We start from the raw sequence: 15,903 nt of genomic DNA on the forward strand, positions 1-15,903 counted from the left end.
CCCACTGACTATAGACTGAGGCCAGTAGAACTCTCCAAAGCGACTGCAAGGCCAGGGGATGGCTCGCCACGCACTCTCCCACTGACTATAGACTGAGGCCAGTAGAACTCTCCAAAGCGACTGCAAGGCCAGGGGATGGCTCGCCCCGCACTCTCCCACTGACGATAGACTGAGGCCAGTAGAACTCTCCAAAGCGACTGCAAGGCCAGGGGATGGCTCGCCCGCACTCTCCCACTGACTATAGACTGAGGCCAGTAGAACTCTCCAAAGCGACTGCAAGGCCAGGGGATGGCTCGCCACGCACTCTCCCACTGACTATAGACTGAGGCCAGTAGAACTCTCCAAAGCGACTGCAAGGCCAGGGGATGGCTCGCCCCGCACTCTCCCACTGACTATAGACTGAGGCCAGTAGAACTCTCCAAAGCGACTGCAAGGCCAGGGGATGGCTCGCCACGCACTCTCCCACTGACTATAGACTGAGGCCAGTAGAACTCTCCAAAGCGACTGCAAGGCCAGGGGATGGCTCGCCCCGCACTCTCCCACTGACGATAGACTGAGGCCAGTAGAACTCTCCAAAGCGACTGCAAGGCCAGGGGATGGCTCGCCCGCACTCTCCCACTGACTATAGACTGAGGCCAGTAGAACTCTCCAAAGCGACTGCAAGGCCAGGGGATGGCTCGCCACGCACTCTCCCACTGACTATAGACTGAGGCCAGTAGAACTCTCCAAAGCGACTGCAAGGCCAGGGGATGGCTCGCCACGCACTCTCCCACTGACTATAGACTGAGGCCAGTAGAACTCTCCAAAGCGACTGCAAGGCCAGGGGATGGCTCGCCCCGCACTCTCCCACTGACTATAGACTGAGGCCAGTAGAACTCTCCAAAGCGACTGCAAGGCCAGGGGATGGCTCGTCCGCACTCTCCCACGAATTATAGACTGAGGCCAGTAGAACTCTCCAAAGCGACTGCAAGGCCAGGGGATGGCTCGCCCCGCACTCTCCCACTGACTATAGACTGAGGCCAGTAGAACTCTCCAAAGCGACTGCAAGGCCAGGGGATGGCTCGCCCGCACTCTCCCACTGACTATAGACTGAGGCCAGTAGAACTCTCCGAAGCGACTGCAAGGCCAGGGGATGGCTCGCCACGCACTCTCCCACTGACTATAGACTGAGGCCAGTAGAACTCTCCGAAGCGACTGCAAGGCCAGGGGATGGCTCGCCACGCACTCTCCCACTGACTATAGACTGAGGCCAGTAGAACTCTCCAAAGCGACTGTAAGGCCAGGGGATGGCTCGCCACGCACTCTCCCACTGACTATACACTGAGGCCAGTAGAACTCTCCAAACCGACTGCAAGGCCAGGGGATGGCTCGCGACGCACTCTCCCACTGACTATAGACTGAGGCCAGTAGAACTCTCCAAAGCGACTGCAAGGCCAGGGGATGGCTCGCGACGCACTCTCCCACGAACTATAGACTGAGGCCAGTAGAACTCTCCAAAGCGACTGCAAGGCCAGGGGATGGCTCGTCCGCACTCTCCCACGAACTATAGACTGAGGCCAGTAGAACTCTCCAAAGCGACTGCAAGGCCAGGGGATGGCTCGCCCCGCACTCTCCCACTGACTATAGACTGAGGCCAGTAGAACTCTCCAAAGCGACTGCAAGGCCAGGGGATGGCTCGCCCCGCACTCTCCCACTGACTATAGACTGAGGCCAGTAGAACTCTCCAAAGCGACTGCAAGGCCAGGGGATGGCTCGCCACGCACTCTCCCACGGACTATAGACTGAGTCCAGTAGAACTCTCCGAAGCGACTGCAAGGCCAGGGGATGGCTCGCCACGCACTCTCCCACTGACTATAGACTGAGGCCAGTAGAACTCTCCAAAGCGACTGCAAGGCCAGGGGATGGCTCGCCACGCACTCTCCCACTGACTATAGACTGAGGCCAGTAGAACTCTCCAAAGCGACTGCAAGGCCAGGGGATGGCTCGCCCCGCACTCTCCCACTGACTATAGACTGAGGCCAGTAGAACTCTCCGAAGCAACTGCAAGGCCAGGGGATGGCTCGTCCGCACTCTCCCACTGACTATAGACTGAGGCCAGTAGAACTCTCCAAAGCGACTGCAAGGCCAGGGGATGGCTCGTCCGCACTCTTCCACGAACTATAGACTGAGGCCAGTAGAACTCTCCAAAGCGACTGCAAGGCCAGGGGATGGCTCGCCACGCACTCTCCCACGGACTATAGACTGAGGCCAGTAGAACTCTCCAAAGCGACTGGAAGGCCAGGGGATGGCTCGTCCGCACTCTCCCACTGACTATAGACTGAGGCCAGTAGAACTCTCCAAAGCGACTGCAAGGCCAGGGGATGGCTCCCCCCGCACTCTCCCACGAACTATAGACTGAGGCCAGTAGAACTCTCCAAAGCGACTGCAAGGCCAGGGGATGGCTCGCCACGCACTCTCCCACTGACTATACACTGAGGCCAGTAGAACTCTCCAAAGCGACTGCAAGGCCAGGGGATGGCTCGCCACGCACTCCCCCACTGACTATAGACTGAGGCCAGTAGAACTCTCCAAAGCGACTGCAAGGCCAGGGGATGGCTCGTCCGCACTCTCCCACTGACTATAGACTGAGGCCAGTAGAACTCTCCAAAGCGACTGCAAGGCCAGGGGATGGCTCGCCACACACTCTCCCACTGACTATACACTGAGGCCAGTAGAACTCTCCAAAGCGACTGCAAGGCCAGGGGATGGCTCGCCACGCACTCTCCCACTGACTATAGACTGAGGCCAGTAGAACTCTCCAAAGCGACTGCAAGGCCAGGAGATGGCTCGCCACGCACTCTCCCACTGACTATACACTGAGGCCAGTAGAACTCTCTGAAGCAACTGCAAGGCCAGGGGATGGCTCGCCCCGCACTCTCCCACTGACTATAGACTGAGGCCAGTAGAACTCTCCAAAGCGACTGCAAGGCCAGGGGATGGCTCGCCCGCGCTCTCCCACTGACTATAGACTGAGGCCAGTAGAACTCTCCAAAGCGACTGCAAGGCCAGGGGATGGCTCGCCCGCACTCTCCCACTGACTATAGACTGAGGCCACTAGAACTCTCCAAAGCGACTGCAAGGCCAGGGGATGGCTCGCCCGCACTCTCCCACTGACTATAGACTGAGGCCAGTAGAACTCTCCAAAGCGACTGCAAGGCCGGGGGATGGCTCGCCACGCACTCTCCCACTGACTATAGACTGAGGCCAGTAGAACTCTCCAAAGCAACTGCAAGGCCAGGGGATGGCTCGCCCGCACTCTCCCACTGACTATAGACTGAGGCCAGTAGAACTCTCCAAAGCGACTGCAAGGCCAGGGGATGGCTCGCCCCGCACTCTCCCACTGACTATAGACTGAGGCCAGTAGAACTCTCCGAAGCAACTGCAAGGCCAGGGGATGGCTCGCCCTGCACTCTCCCACTAACTATAGACTCAGGCCAGTAGAACTCTCCAAAGCGACTGCAAGGCCAGGGGATGGCTCGCCACACACTCCCCCACTGACTATACACTGAGGCCAGTAGAACTCTCCAAAGCGACTGCAAGGCCAGGGGATGGCTCGCCACGCACTCTCCCACTGACTATACACTGAGGCCAGTAGAACTCTCCAAAGCGACTGCAAGGCCAGGAGATGGCTTGCCACGCACTCTCCCACTGACTATACACTGAGGCCAGTAGAACTCTCCAAAGCGACTGCAAGGCCAGGGGATGGCTCGCCCCGCACTCTCCCACTGACTATAGACTGAGGCCAGTAGAACTCTCCGAAGCAACTGCAAGGCCAGGGGATGGCTCGTCCGCACTCTCCCACTGATTATAGACTGAGGCCAGTAGAACTCTCCGAAGCAACTGCAAGGCCAGGGGATGGCTCGTCCGCACTCTCCCCGTGACTATAGACTGAGAACCGCATGGTCTGGAGCTCTTAATGACTTGGCTGTCAGGATGAGGGGGGGGTCTGTATCAGCCAAGGGCAGTGGTGGCCTGTAGCAGCCAAGGGCAGTGGTGGCCTGTAGCGGCCAAGGGCAGTGGTGGCCTGTAGCGGCCAAGGGCAGTGGTGGCCTGTAGCGGCCAAGGGCAGTGGTGGCCTGTAGCGGCCAAGGGCAGTGGTGGCCTGTAGCGGCCAAGGGCAGTGGTGGCCTGTAGCGGCCAAGTGCAGTGGTGGCCTGTAGCGGCCAAGGGCAGCGTGGCCTGTAGAGGCCATTAACTGCAGCCTCACAATAGGACTCACGTGAAACCCCTCATGGCCCTAAACAAAGTGCCTGAGAGCAGCTTTCACGTGTCTCTGAAGGAAGTGCCTGAGAGCAGCGCTGATCACGGCTCCGCGTGATTCTGCTTGCTGCGAGCAGTACTTCTCTCTGCCTGTCCTTGCGATGGCGCCAGCTGTGAGCAGCACCGATTCCTGGCCCAAGAAATAATGTTGGCTGTAAGACTCTATCACCGATCCACAGCACATGATCTTTTTGAGGACTCTACAAGTTCCTCTTCAATGGGGTGAACATTACTGGTTTGTAGTTCTCCAAGATATGAGGCCAGTTTAGAGTACTTTCGGCGCGTGGTACCTCTGAATGATGATGCCACAGTGGCCACGACACTTGTAACTTCAGTGTTGTTGAATAGTAACTCCACAGCGCCAAGACGCCCCCGGGCATGAGTTGCGGTATATACGTTGTATTTACATTACATTTCTTTCTTGCAGACCAATGGAGATCTCTGCCAAGAAGCCAGCGCCATTTTTGAGGCAGGTGGTCCCTGTGAAAAAGAAGGTGTGTTCTCATCTTAATTCACTGTTAGATGTGCACAATAACTCCCTTGTAGCTCAATGTGCCTGGTGTTTTCCGTACACTGAAAACTCGTCTTTGGCAGTTACCCGTGTGCCTGGGGTTCTTTGTAGTGCTGCGGAGTACTGTGTAATGCTTGTCATTAGATGAGTTATCTCTGTGCCTTTTGAACAGTGCAGTTCTAGCTGGCACCATGTAAAGCTTGTGCTTGGGAGTGATCATTCTGTACCTTGAGTGCTTTGTAGTAGTGTTTGTTTTGGAATATATACTTACTTGCCTTGTCTTCAGTGTAGAACCGAGCAGTAGTGTGTAACGCTTGTCACTGTGCCTTTCGTACAGTGCTGTTCTGACTGGTACCATTTGAAGCTTGTGCTTGGGAGTGTTAATTCTGTACCTTGAGTACTTTGTCTTGCAGTACAGTGCAGAGTTGTGAGAAGCTCGTCTTTGCAAGTGTTACCCTTGTGACCTGAGCACGGTGCAGAGTTGTGAGAAGCTCGTCTTTGCAAGTGTTACCCTTGTGACTTGAGCAGGGTTCAGAGTTGTGAGAAGCTCGTCTTTGAAAGTGTTACCCTTGTGACTTGAGCATGGTGCTGAGTTGTGAGAAGCTTGTCTTTGTAAGTGTTACCCTTGTGACTTGAGCAGGGTGCAGAGTTGTGAGAAGCTCATCTTTGCAAGTGTTACCCTTGTGACCTGAGCACGGTGCAGAGTTGTGAGAAGCTCGTCTTTGCAAGTGTTACCCTTGTGACTTGAGCACGGTGCAGAGTTGTGAGAAGCTCGTCTTTGCAAGTGTTACCCTTGTGACTTGAGCACGGTGCAGAGTTGTGAGAAGCTCGTCTTTGCAAGTGTTACCCTTGTGACTTGAGCACGGTGCAGAGTTGTGAGAAGCTCGTCTTTGCAAGTGTTACTCTTGTGACTTGAGCACGGTGCAGAGTTGTGAGAAGCTCGTCTTTGCAAGTGTTACCCTTGTGACTTGAGCACGGTGCAGAGTTGTAAGAAGCTCGTCTTTGCATGGTGCAGAGTTGTGAGAAGCTTGTCTTTGCAAGTGTTACCCTTGTGACTTGAGCACGGTGCAGAGTTGTGAAAAGCTCGTCTTTGCAAGTGTTACCCTTGTGACTTGAGCACGGTGCAGAGTTGTGAAAAGCTCGTCTTTGCAAGTGTTACCCTTGTGACCTGAGCACGGTGCAGAGTTGTGAGAAGCTCGTCTTTGCAAGTGTTACCCTTGTGACTTGAGCAGGGTTCAGAGTTGTGAGAAGCTCGTCTTTGAAAGTGTTACCCTTGTGACTTGAGCATGGTGCTGAGTTGTGAGAAGCTTGTCTTTGTAAGTGTTACCCTTGTGACTTGAGCAGGGTGCAGAGTTGTGAGAAGCTCATCTTTGCAAGTGTTACCCTTGTGACCTGAGCACGGTGCAGAGTTGTGAGAAGCTCGTCTTTGCAAGTGTTACCCTTGTGACTTGAGCACGGTGCAGAGTTGTGAGAAGCTCGTCTTTGCAAGTGTTACTCTTGTGACTTGAGCAGGGTGCAGAGTTGTGAGAAGCTCGTCTTTGCAAGTGTTACCCTTGTGACTTGAGCACGGTGCAGAGTTGTAAGAAGCTCGTCTTTGCATGGTGCTGAGTTGTGAGAAGCTCGTCTTTGCAAGTGTTACCCTTGTGACTTGAGCACGGTGCAGAGTTGTGAAAAGCTCGTCTTTGCAAGTGTTACCCTTGTGACTTGAGCACGGTGCAGAGTTGTAAGAAGCTCGTCTTTGCAAGTGTTACCCTTGTGACTTGAGCACGGTGCAGAGTTGTAAGAAGCTCGTCTTTGCAAGTGTTACCCTTGTGACTTGAGCACGGTGCAGAGTTGTGAGAAGCTTGTCTTTGCAAGTGTTACCCTTGTGACTTGAGCACGGTGCAGAGTTGTGAGAAGCTTCTCTTTGCAAGTGTTACCCTTGTGACCTGAGCACGGTGCAGAGTTGTAAGAAGCTCGTCTTTGCAAGTGTTACCCTTGTGACTTGAGCACGGTGCAGAGTTGAGAGAAGCTCGTCTTTGCAAGTGTTACCCTTATGACTTGAGCACGGTGCAGAGTTGTAAGAAGCTCGTCTTTGCAAGTGTTACCCTTGTGACTTGAGCACGGTGCAGAGTTGTAAGAAGCTCGTCTTTGCATGGTGCAGAGTTGTGAGAAGCTCGTCTTTGCAAGTGTTACCCTTGTGACTTGAGCACGGTGCAGAGTTGTAAGAAGCTTGTCTTTGCATGGTGCAGAGTTGTGAGAAGCTCGTCTTTGCAAGTGTTACCCTTGTGACTTGAGCACGGTGCAGAGTTGTGAGAAGCTTCTCTTTGCAAGTGTTACCCTTGTGACTTGAGCACGGTGCAGAGTTGTGAGAAGCTCGTCTTTGCAAGTGTTACCCTTGTGACCTGAGCACGGTGCAGAGTTGTGAGAAGCTCGTCTTTGAAAGTGTTACCCTTGTGACTTGAGCACGGTGCAGAGTTGTAAGAAGCTCGTCTTTGCAAGTGTTACCCTTGTGACTTGAGCACGGTGCAGAGTTGTAAGAAGCTCGTCTTTGCAAGTGTTACCCTTGTGACTTGAGCACGGTGCAGAGTTGTAAGAAGCTCGTCTTTGCAAGTGTTACCCTTATGACTTGAGCACGGTGCAGAGTTGTGAGAAGCTCGTCTTTGCAAGTGTTACCCTTGTGACTTGAGCACGGTGCAGAGTTGTAAGAAGCTTGTCTTTGCATGGTGCAGAGTTGTGAGAAGCTCGTCTTTGCAAGTGTTACCCTTGTGACTTGAGCACGGTGCAGAGTTGTGAGAAGCTTCTCTTTGCAAGTGTTACCCTTGTGACTTGAGCACGGTGCAGAGTTGTGAGAAGCTCGTCTTTCCAAGTGTTACCCTTGTGACTTGAGCACGGTGCAGAGTTGTGAGAAGCTCGTCTTTGCAAGTGTTACCCTTGTGACTTGAGCACGGTGCAGAGTTGTGAGAAGCTCATCTTTGCAAGTGTTACCCTTGTGACTTGAGCACGGTGCAGAGTTGTGAAAAGCTCGTCTTTGCAAGTGTTACACTTGTGACTTGAGCAGGGTGCTGAGTTGTGAGAAGCTTGTCTTTCCAAGTGTTACCCTTGTGACTTGAGCAGGGTGCAGAGTTGTAAGAAGCTCGTCTTTGCAAGTGTTACCCTTGTGACTTGAGCAGGGTGCAGAGTTGTGAGAAGCTCGTCTTTGCAAGTGTTACCCTTGTGACTTGAGCAGGGTGCAGAGTTGTGAGAAGCTCGTCTTTGCAAGTGTTACCCTTGTGACTTGAGCACGGTGCAGAGTTGTGAGAAGCTCGTCTTTGCAAGTGTTACCCTTGTGACTTGAGCACGGTGCAGAGTTGTGAGAAGCTCTTCTTTGCAAGTGTTACCCTTGTGACTTGAGCACGGTGCAGAGTTGTGAAAAGCTTGTCTTTGCAAGTGGTACCCTTGTGACTTGAGCACGGTGCAGAGTTGTGAGAAGCTCGTCTTTGAAAGTGTTACCCTTGTGACTTGAGCACGGTGCAGAGTTGTAAGAAGCTCGTCTTTGCAAGTGTTACCCTTGTGACTTGAGCACGGTGCAGAGTTGTAAGAAGCTCGTCTTTGCAAGTGTTACCCTTATGACTTGAGCACGGTGCAGAGTTGTGAGAAGCTCGTCTTTGCAAGTGTTACCCTTGTGACTTGAGCACGGTGCAGAGTTGTAAGAAGCTCTTCTTTGCAAGTGTTACCCTTGTGACTTGAGCACGGTGCAGAGTTGTAAGAAGCTCGTCTTTGCAAGTGTTACCCTTGTGACTTGAGCACGGTGCAGAGTTGTAAGAAGCTCGTCTTTGCATGGTGCAGAGTTGTGAGAAGCTCGTCTTTGCAAGTGTTACCCTTGTGACTTGAGCACGGTGCAGAGTTGTAAGAAGCTTGTCTTTGCATGGTGCAGAGTTGTGAGAAGCTCGTCTTTGCAAGTGTTACCCTTGTGACTTGAGCACGGTGCAGAGTTGTAAGAAGCTCGTCTTTGCATGGTGCAGAGTTGTGAGAAGCTCGTCTTTGCAAGTGTTACCCTTGTGACTTGAGCACGGTGCAGAGTTGTGAGAAGCTTCTCTTTGCAAGTGTTACCCTTGTGACTTGAGCACGGTGCAGAGTTGTGAGAAGCTTCTCTTTGCAAGTGTTACCCTTGTGACTTGAGCACGGTGCAGAGTTGTGAGAAGCTCATCTTTGCAAGTGTTACCCTTGTGACTTGAGCACGGTGCAGAGTTGTGAAAAGCTCGTCTTTGCAAGTGTTACACTTGTGACTTGAGCAGGGTGCTGAGTTGTGAGAAGCTTGTCTTTCCAAGTGTTACCCTTGTGACTTGAGCAGGGTGCAGAGTTGTAAGAAGCTCGTCTTTGCAAGTGTTACCCTTGTGACTTGAGCAGGGTGCAGAGTTGTGAGAAGCTCGTCTTTGCAAGTGTTACCCTTGTGACTTGAGCAGGGTGCAGAGTTGTGAGAAGCTCGTCTTTGCAAGTGTTACCCTTGTGACTTGAGCACGGTGCAGAGTTGTGAGAAGCTCGTCTTTGCAAGTGTTACCCTTGTGACTTGAGCACGGTGCAGAGTTGTGAGAAGCTCGTCTTTGCAAGTGTTACCCTTGTGACTTGAGCACGGTGCAGAGTTGTAAGAAGCTCTTCTTTGCAAGTGTTACCCTTGTGACTTGAGCACGGTGCAGAGTTGTAAGAAGCTCATCTTTGCAAGTGTTACCCTTGTGACTTGAGCACGGTGCAGAGTTGTGAGAAGCTTGTCTTTGCAAGTGTTACCCTTGTGACTTGAGCACGGTGCAGAGTTGTGAGAAGCTTCTCTTTGCAAGTGTTACCCTTGTGACCTGAGCACGGTGCAGAGTTGTGAGAAGCTTCTCTTTGCAAGTGTTACCCTTGTGACCTGAGCACGGTGCAGAGTTGTAAGAAGCTCGTCTTTGCAAGTGTTACCCTTGTGACCTGAGCACGGTGCAGAGTTGTGAGAAGCTCGTCTTTGCATGGTGCAGAGTTTTGAGAAGCTTGTCTTTGCAAGTGTTACCCTTGTGACTTGAGCAGGGTGCAGAGTTGTAAGAAGCTCGTCTTTGCATGGTGCAGAGTTGTGAGAAGCTCGTCTTTGCAAGTGTTACCCTTGTGACTTGAGCAGGGTGCAGAGTTGTAAGAAGCTCGTCTTTGCATGGTGCAGAGTTGTGAGAAGCTCGTCTTTGCAAGTGTTACCCTTGTGACTTGAGCAGGGTGCAGAGTTGTAAGAAGCTCGTCTTTGCATGGTGCAGAGTTGTGAGAAGCTCATCTTTGCAAGTGTTACCCTTGTGACGTGAGTACGGTGCAGAGTTGTGAGAAGCTAGTCTTTGCAAGCGTTATCCTTGTGCCGTGAACACAGTGCAGTACTATGGTAAACTTGTCCATGGCCAAAGAAGCTGATAAGCAACTTACACTTGTAGATCCTCAGCCCGAGGCCATCGGTGCTTCTCTTGTGCTGCCACCTGTATCAGAGGTATTTGTAACCTCTCAGGTGTGTCACTGCTTTGTTGTCCATTGGATGAGCATTTGTTCATTAGTTCGCTGCTTCCTCTGACTCCTGCCCTCTTGTGCTGTGTTGCAGGTGCATCGAGACCCTCGCTTCGATGACCTCTCTGGAGAGTACAAGCCAGAAATCTTTGAGAAAACCTACGGCTTCATCAACGACATCAAGAAGAAGGAGAAAGAGGTGTGTTTTTGTTGTATCTTGTCCATCTGATGGCCGTTTGCTGAACTCCCTTTTTAGGTCTCACCTTGGCAGGATGTGAGAAGGTGTCTCTTTTGCATGGTAAGCCCCCACTTTTTGCCCGATTTTGATTTGGTTTCAAGTGGTATTTCTGCCCCTTGTCAGTCCCTAGTAAATGGCACCCTGGGAGCCGAAGAGGGTCCCTGGGATCCCCCCTCATTGGGACCCTGCCACTGCCCTTGCAGCTTGAATATAGCACGTTACTACGTGTTCTATTACCCCGCAGTAGGCTACAACACGAACGTTGCAACGACCGCGTTGTTACCACGCCGGGCTTCACATCGCAAGTCGTTTCTATGACTTGCGCTAGGTGATGCGCTAGACTTAGGAATAGTATAAATTACTATTCCTACTCCAGTTAGCGCAACAGAAGGGAATGTGTTGGATTTAAAATCCAACACATTCCTTGATCTTGCACGCCACCTAATTGTGCGGTTACCTACCTTCATGGTAATAGCAGCGTTGTAAACGCTGTTTCCCTTGCAGCTTGCATACCCCTGTGAGGTAAAAAATTACAAAGTCAACACTGCACCCTGCCTGGGTGTCATGCCAACCAGCACGGCCCGAAGGCATAGGTAAGTCACCCCTCTAGCAGGCCTTACAGCCCTTAGGCAGGGTGCACTAAACCACAGGTGAGGGCATATCTGCATGAGGAGATCTGCCCCACCAATATTAGGGTTCATTCCTTAATATTGTAAGTGGCAGCGAAGCCATAGAGAGTACATGGGCTGGGAACTCGACAACTCCAGTTCCACAGCACCATGATGGCTCCACTGACAACGGGAGTGTTTGGTACCAAATTACTCCTCTCTATAAATCCACACTGATGCCAGGGTGGGATTCATTGTACCATGTACTCAGAGGGCTCCTCAGAGGTGCCCCTGAAAACCTACCAACCCTGGTGTGGTCTCTAGCCGGTTAAGGCAGCCACCCACACACAGATATGTTTCTGGACCGCTGGGTAGATAGTTCCTGCTGGGACCTGAAACCATGCACATCCTGGACAGAGGTGTTCACCTCCACGAGGATGGGCCAGTGCTCCAAGCGGGAAGCTTCAAAGGCCTACCACCTTTGTAATGTGACCCACAGCTTCTGCTACTAGCAGCAAATGGCAGCCACTGGTTTACACCCCCCTTTGGGTAGGAAAATCAGTGGGGCAACTTAAGAGAATAAGTTCCACCCCTAAGTGGGTGAGTTTAGGTGAAGCACATCTTTCAGTTCCCCCCATCTTGAAGATGGGGGGACCCCTCCAATCAGGGCTAGGTCTATGCTCCCCCCCCCACCCCCCAGTAGGGTTGCATATCAGAGAGTGTAGTTACTCCAGGTAAGGTGCCCTTTGCCCCTACCTGCTACTCCCCTAAAACGCCCCTGCTTTGCAGTTGTTTTAGCATTGAAATGTCAAAGATTTTATTCTTTTGATTTTCTTGTAAAACAATTAGGAAACTGTGCCTTCTGTTGGTGTGGTGATTTGTTGTTTATCTGCAGTGTTTCTGTAGCTGGGATCTGTTCGCTCTACACTCACATTCTTAAAGGTACATACAATGCTGCTGAACCAGTGCACGCTCAGAGAGGGGCAACACTGTGGTCTTATACCTCAGAATTGCATTTTCTTTCTTCCCAAGTCCCTCGTTTAGTTCTAGGTAACACTTTGCTACATCACTAATTTGTACTCTTTGCAACCACAAGCCATGTTGCTTCTTGTATTACCATTCACCAGGACCTGAGCAGGGCTCTGCTGCCAGGCTTAGGAAGGAGAACTCGCAGCATTTTTCATCTGGCCTACCCATTCGTAATGGACAGTCCGACTGTATGTCACAAGCATGTTTAATAGCACTGCCCAACCGTTATTCCAGTCTCAGCACAAAGCCGAAGATTGCTGTGGCACAGTGTGAAATTCTCTCACCTGCTCGACGGGCCGCATCGCACTATTTAACACTGAGAGGCCTCATACCGCAATTCAAATCAACATAACATATGCCCTGCAGCGCCTGGTATCAAGCACTTTTCTGCTTTGCAGAGGATTTCCAAAACATAAGAGTGTGACTAACGTACATAATCCAACAAGCTACATTGGAACCAGGTTCATTTTTTATTTTAAAGCACGCGTGTAGGAAGCTGGCTCTGTATATACTATACCGAAGTGAGGTATACTGTGCAGTGTATCTCCAAAGGTAGTCGGAGGTAAAGTTAGATAGCACCTCATTCTCTATTTGTGGTAGTGTGGTCCAGCAGTAAGGCAGTATCCGAGGACAGTGTTAAACATTTGTTGCACACACTCAGTCAGCAAATGCATTCACACACTCAGACTGAACTCTAAGCCAATTTTGTTTGTATAAAAATGTCTTTTAGTTATTTTATGTTCGAGGCATGTGGGCTGCTGAATTCATATCTGTGCATAGATCGCCACCTAGTGTTGGGTCCGGATGATTGCACATTGTTGTCCTGGAAGAGTCTTCGAAGTATCACGAGATATGTGGCTCCTCCCCTGGACTACAGTGCGCATGGGCATCGACTCCATCCCCAGATTGTTTTTTTCCGCCATTGGGTTCGGATGTCTTTGGTTCCCTCTTGTCGGAATCAATAGAAAAACTTTCCTTGAGACCAAAAGGTCTTTAGTCTTACGTCGGTATTGTCTTGTGTTCGGCTTCACACCTTTACTTCGGCTCCGAGCCGAGCTCTGCACTTCCGCGTGCTTTCGGCGCGGAAAGCCTTGTCGACGCTCCAAACTCATCGACCATCCATCATGGACCGAAGTCCATTCAAAAGATGTCCGGTCTGTAACTCGAAGTACCCACACATTGACGTCCACCGGGTGTGCAACAAGTGTCTGTCGCCGGACCACGATGAGGCCAAGTGTATGGCCTGTTCGAGATTCAGGTCCATCTGACAGACCTCCTGAGGCGGAAGCCGGGAGTGTGAATTGCCGCTCAATTTTTAAATTTGTATAATATCTTGCTTGTTTTAAAACCCACTTTTCCTCCTCCCTTCCTCACCACTTCAGGGCACTCACCCTGCCTGTAGAGACACCGCGCAGCCGATATTAACGCTGCTACGGTCCAAACATCTTAGCTTGCCGCCATTGTGTGCTCGATCGCGGAGGCCACGCCCCCTCGAGGCCACGCCCCCCGCACCAGCATTTAAAGCGCTGAGTACAAGCGCCGAAAATCACATCTGACAGACCTCCTGAGGCGGAAGCCGGGAGTGTGAATTGCCGCTCAATTTTTAAATTTGTATAATATCTTGCTTGTTTTAAAACCCACTTTTCCTCCTCCCTTCCTCACCACTTCAGGGCACTCACCCTGCCTGTAGAGACACCGCGCAGCCGATATTAACGCTGCTACGGTCCAAACATCTTAGCTTGCCGCCATTGTGTGCTCGATCGCGGAGGCCACGCCCCCTCGAGGCCACGCCCCCCCCCTGGCGTCAGTCAGTGCCTTATAAGAATGTGCTTTCCTAGGAAGCGCAGCGGACGAGCGCAGCGGGCGCGACGTTTGCGCGCCGAAGGCGCGCCTAAGGCAAGCCCGTCTGCGCCCGTCCGCGCCAAGGTAGGGCCATGGGCCCCTTATGCTGCCGGCTTCGACCCTTTACATCAGGCTCAGCTTCCGTCTGGACCTCCCTACTCCAGAGAAGAGCTCATCCTAATAGGTCAGCAATTTTCAGACAAAGGAACACTGTCTCTATCACCCTCCTCCCTCCCTCGGGCCGATGTTCTCCGTGATGATGTTCTGTACTGTGCACTATTAAACGTTAGGTCTCTGCCCAAACACTGCACAGAGATCCAACTGCTGATTGACTCTCATGAACTGGACATCCTTTTCATGACAGAAACTTGGACGCGGCCAGACTGTTTGGTTGATCCGGGATTTGCCTGCCCTTCCAGGTTTAAATTTCTTCACCTCCCTAGACCTATCGGCAGAGGCGGAGGTGTGGGAGTTATTTTCAAAGCCTCTTGCAATATTAAAATCCTTACTCTAGACCTCACTCCGGGCATCGAGTTACTAGGACTCTCAATTCAGACCCACGCCAGAAACATAGTCACAGGGATCTTGTGCTATCGCCCACCTGGGGCGTTTAGCCTTCAGCAGCAACAAGCTTTAATTACTACCCTAACCAATATTACCTTATCCCACCAGAAACTGTTTATACTCGGTGATTTTAATCTATGGCCTAACGGTATCCTTAACTCAGCGCTCAAAAACCTACTCTCCACCTGTGACAGTTTCGGCCTCTCTCAATTGACCTCTAAGGCCACCCACAGAGCAGGTCATCTGCTTGACCTGATCTTTGCGGTACCTGACCTAGTGGTGATGGGAGAAACTCTTCCAATGGATTGGACTGATCATTCATTGGTCAAATTCTTTCTGCACAAGTCGACTGGCCCTCACAAGGCCCCGGCGCCGGCCAAGGAAATCAAATGCAGAGACTGGAGGGCTCTATCACGAGCACACTCTTTGGGCGATATGCTCCATTTACAACAACCTTTTGATGTGAATAAAAGCATAGACGACAACTACAATTCCCTTGTCTCCAGCATCTCGAGGGTGGTCGACACCCTTGCCCCCCTCAAAAATCGGACCTGTAGGGGTAAAGATTCTGCCCCTTGGTTCAATGCCGACCTAAAACTACTAAAGCTTGAATGTAAGCAGGCAGAGAGAAGGTGGAGACGGGATTATAATAAAACTTGTAAAGACACGTGGAAAACTAAGACCCACGCGTATAAAAATCTCATCAAAAAATCTAAAGCTGATCACTACTCTTCCTTGATTTGTCACACCAACAACAACTCCAGGAGCATTTTTAGCATCCTAAACAGCATCACTAACCCTGAGTCCTGTAAAAATATGATCGTCCCCTCCCAAGACCTATGTGACAACTTGGCCTCATTCTTCAAGGAGAAAATTGAACTTATCCTTAAAGATCTGGATACGCCTTTGATTGCCGGCAATCCCCCCCTCCCTCTGAATACTGTTATTCTGGAAAATCAAGCGCCTAATTCAGTTGTGCCTCCAGAAGAATTCCTTTGCAGGTGGCCACCGCTAACTCTCGAACTCTTTACTAAGATAGCCAGAGGGATCATGTCTGGGTCTCCATTGGACCCAGTACCCCCTAAAATCTGGAAAGAATGCGAAGCAGTACTCTTCCCCCCACTTATTCTAATATGTCAGCAATCCCTACTGACCGGCACTGTCCCTGCCTATTGGAAGCGTGCGCTAGTCTCCCCTTTACTGAAGAAACCCTCCCTGGACCCGGATTGCTCAAAAAGTTACAGGCCCATCTCACTGTTACCGTTCCCTGCCAAAATAGTGGAACGGGTGGTCAGTAACACCCTCTCTGACCACCTGGAACGTCACCTACTACTGGATGGGGACCA

General features: G+C 51.5%; 1 protein-coding gene across 2 annotated transcripts in view; it reads left to right on the forward strand.

Annotated features, from left to right (window-relative positions):
• Positions 1–15,903, forward strand: part of RRP36 (ribosomal RNA processing 36) — a 133,557-nt gene that overhangs the window by 93,941 nt on the left and 23,713 nt on the right. For both annotated transcript variants that reach the window (XM_086925831.1, XM_086925832.1), the window contains exons 4-5: positions 4,727–4,793; positions 10,371–10,475. In XM_086925831.1, coding sequence (XP_086781957.1) covers positions 4,727–4,793; positions 10,371–10,475 — 172 coding nt within the window. The remainder of the gene's footprint in view (positions 1–4,726; positions 4,794–10,370; positions 10,476–15,903) is intronic.

The sequence above is a fragment of the Lissotriton vulgaris genome, chromosome 6 (genome assembly GCF_964263255.1).
Source record: "Lissotriton vulgaris chromosome 6, aLisVul1.2, whole genome shotgun sequence".
NCBI lineage: Eukaryota > Metazoa > Chordata > Amphibia > Caudata > Salamandridae > Lissotriton > Lissotriton vulgaris.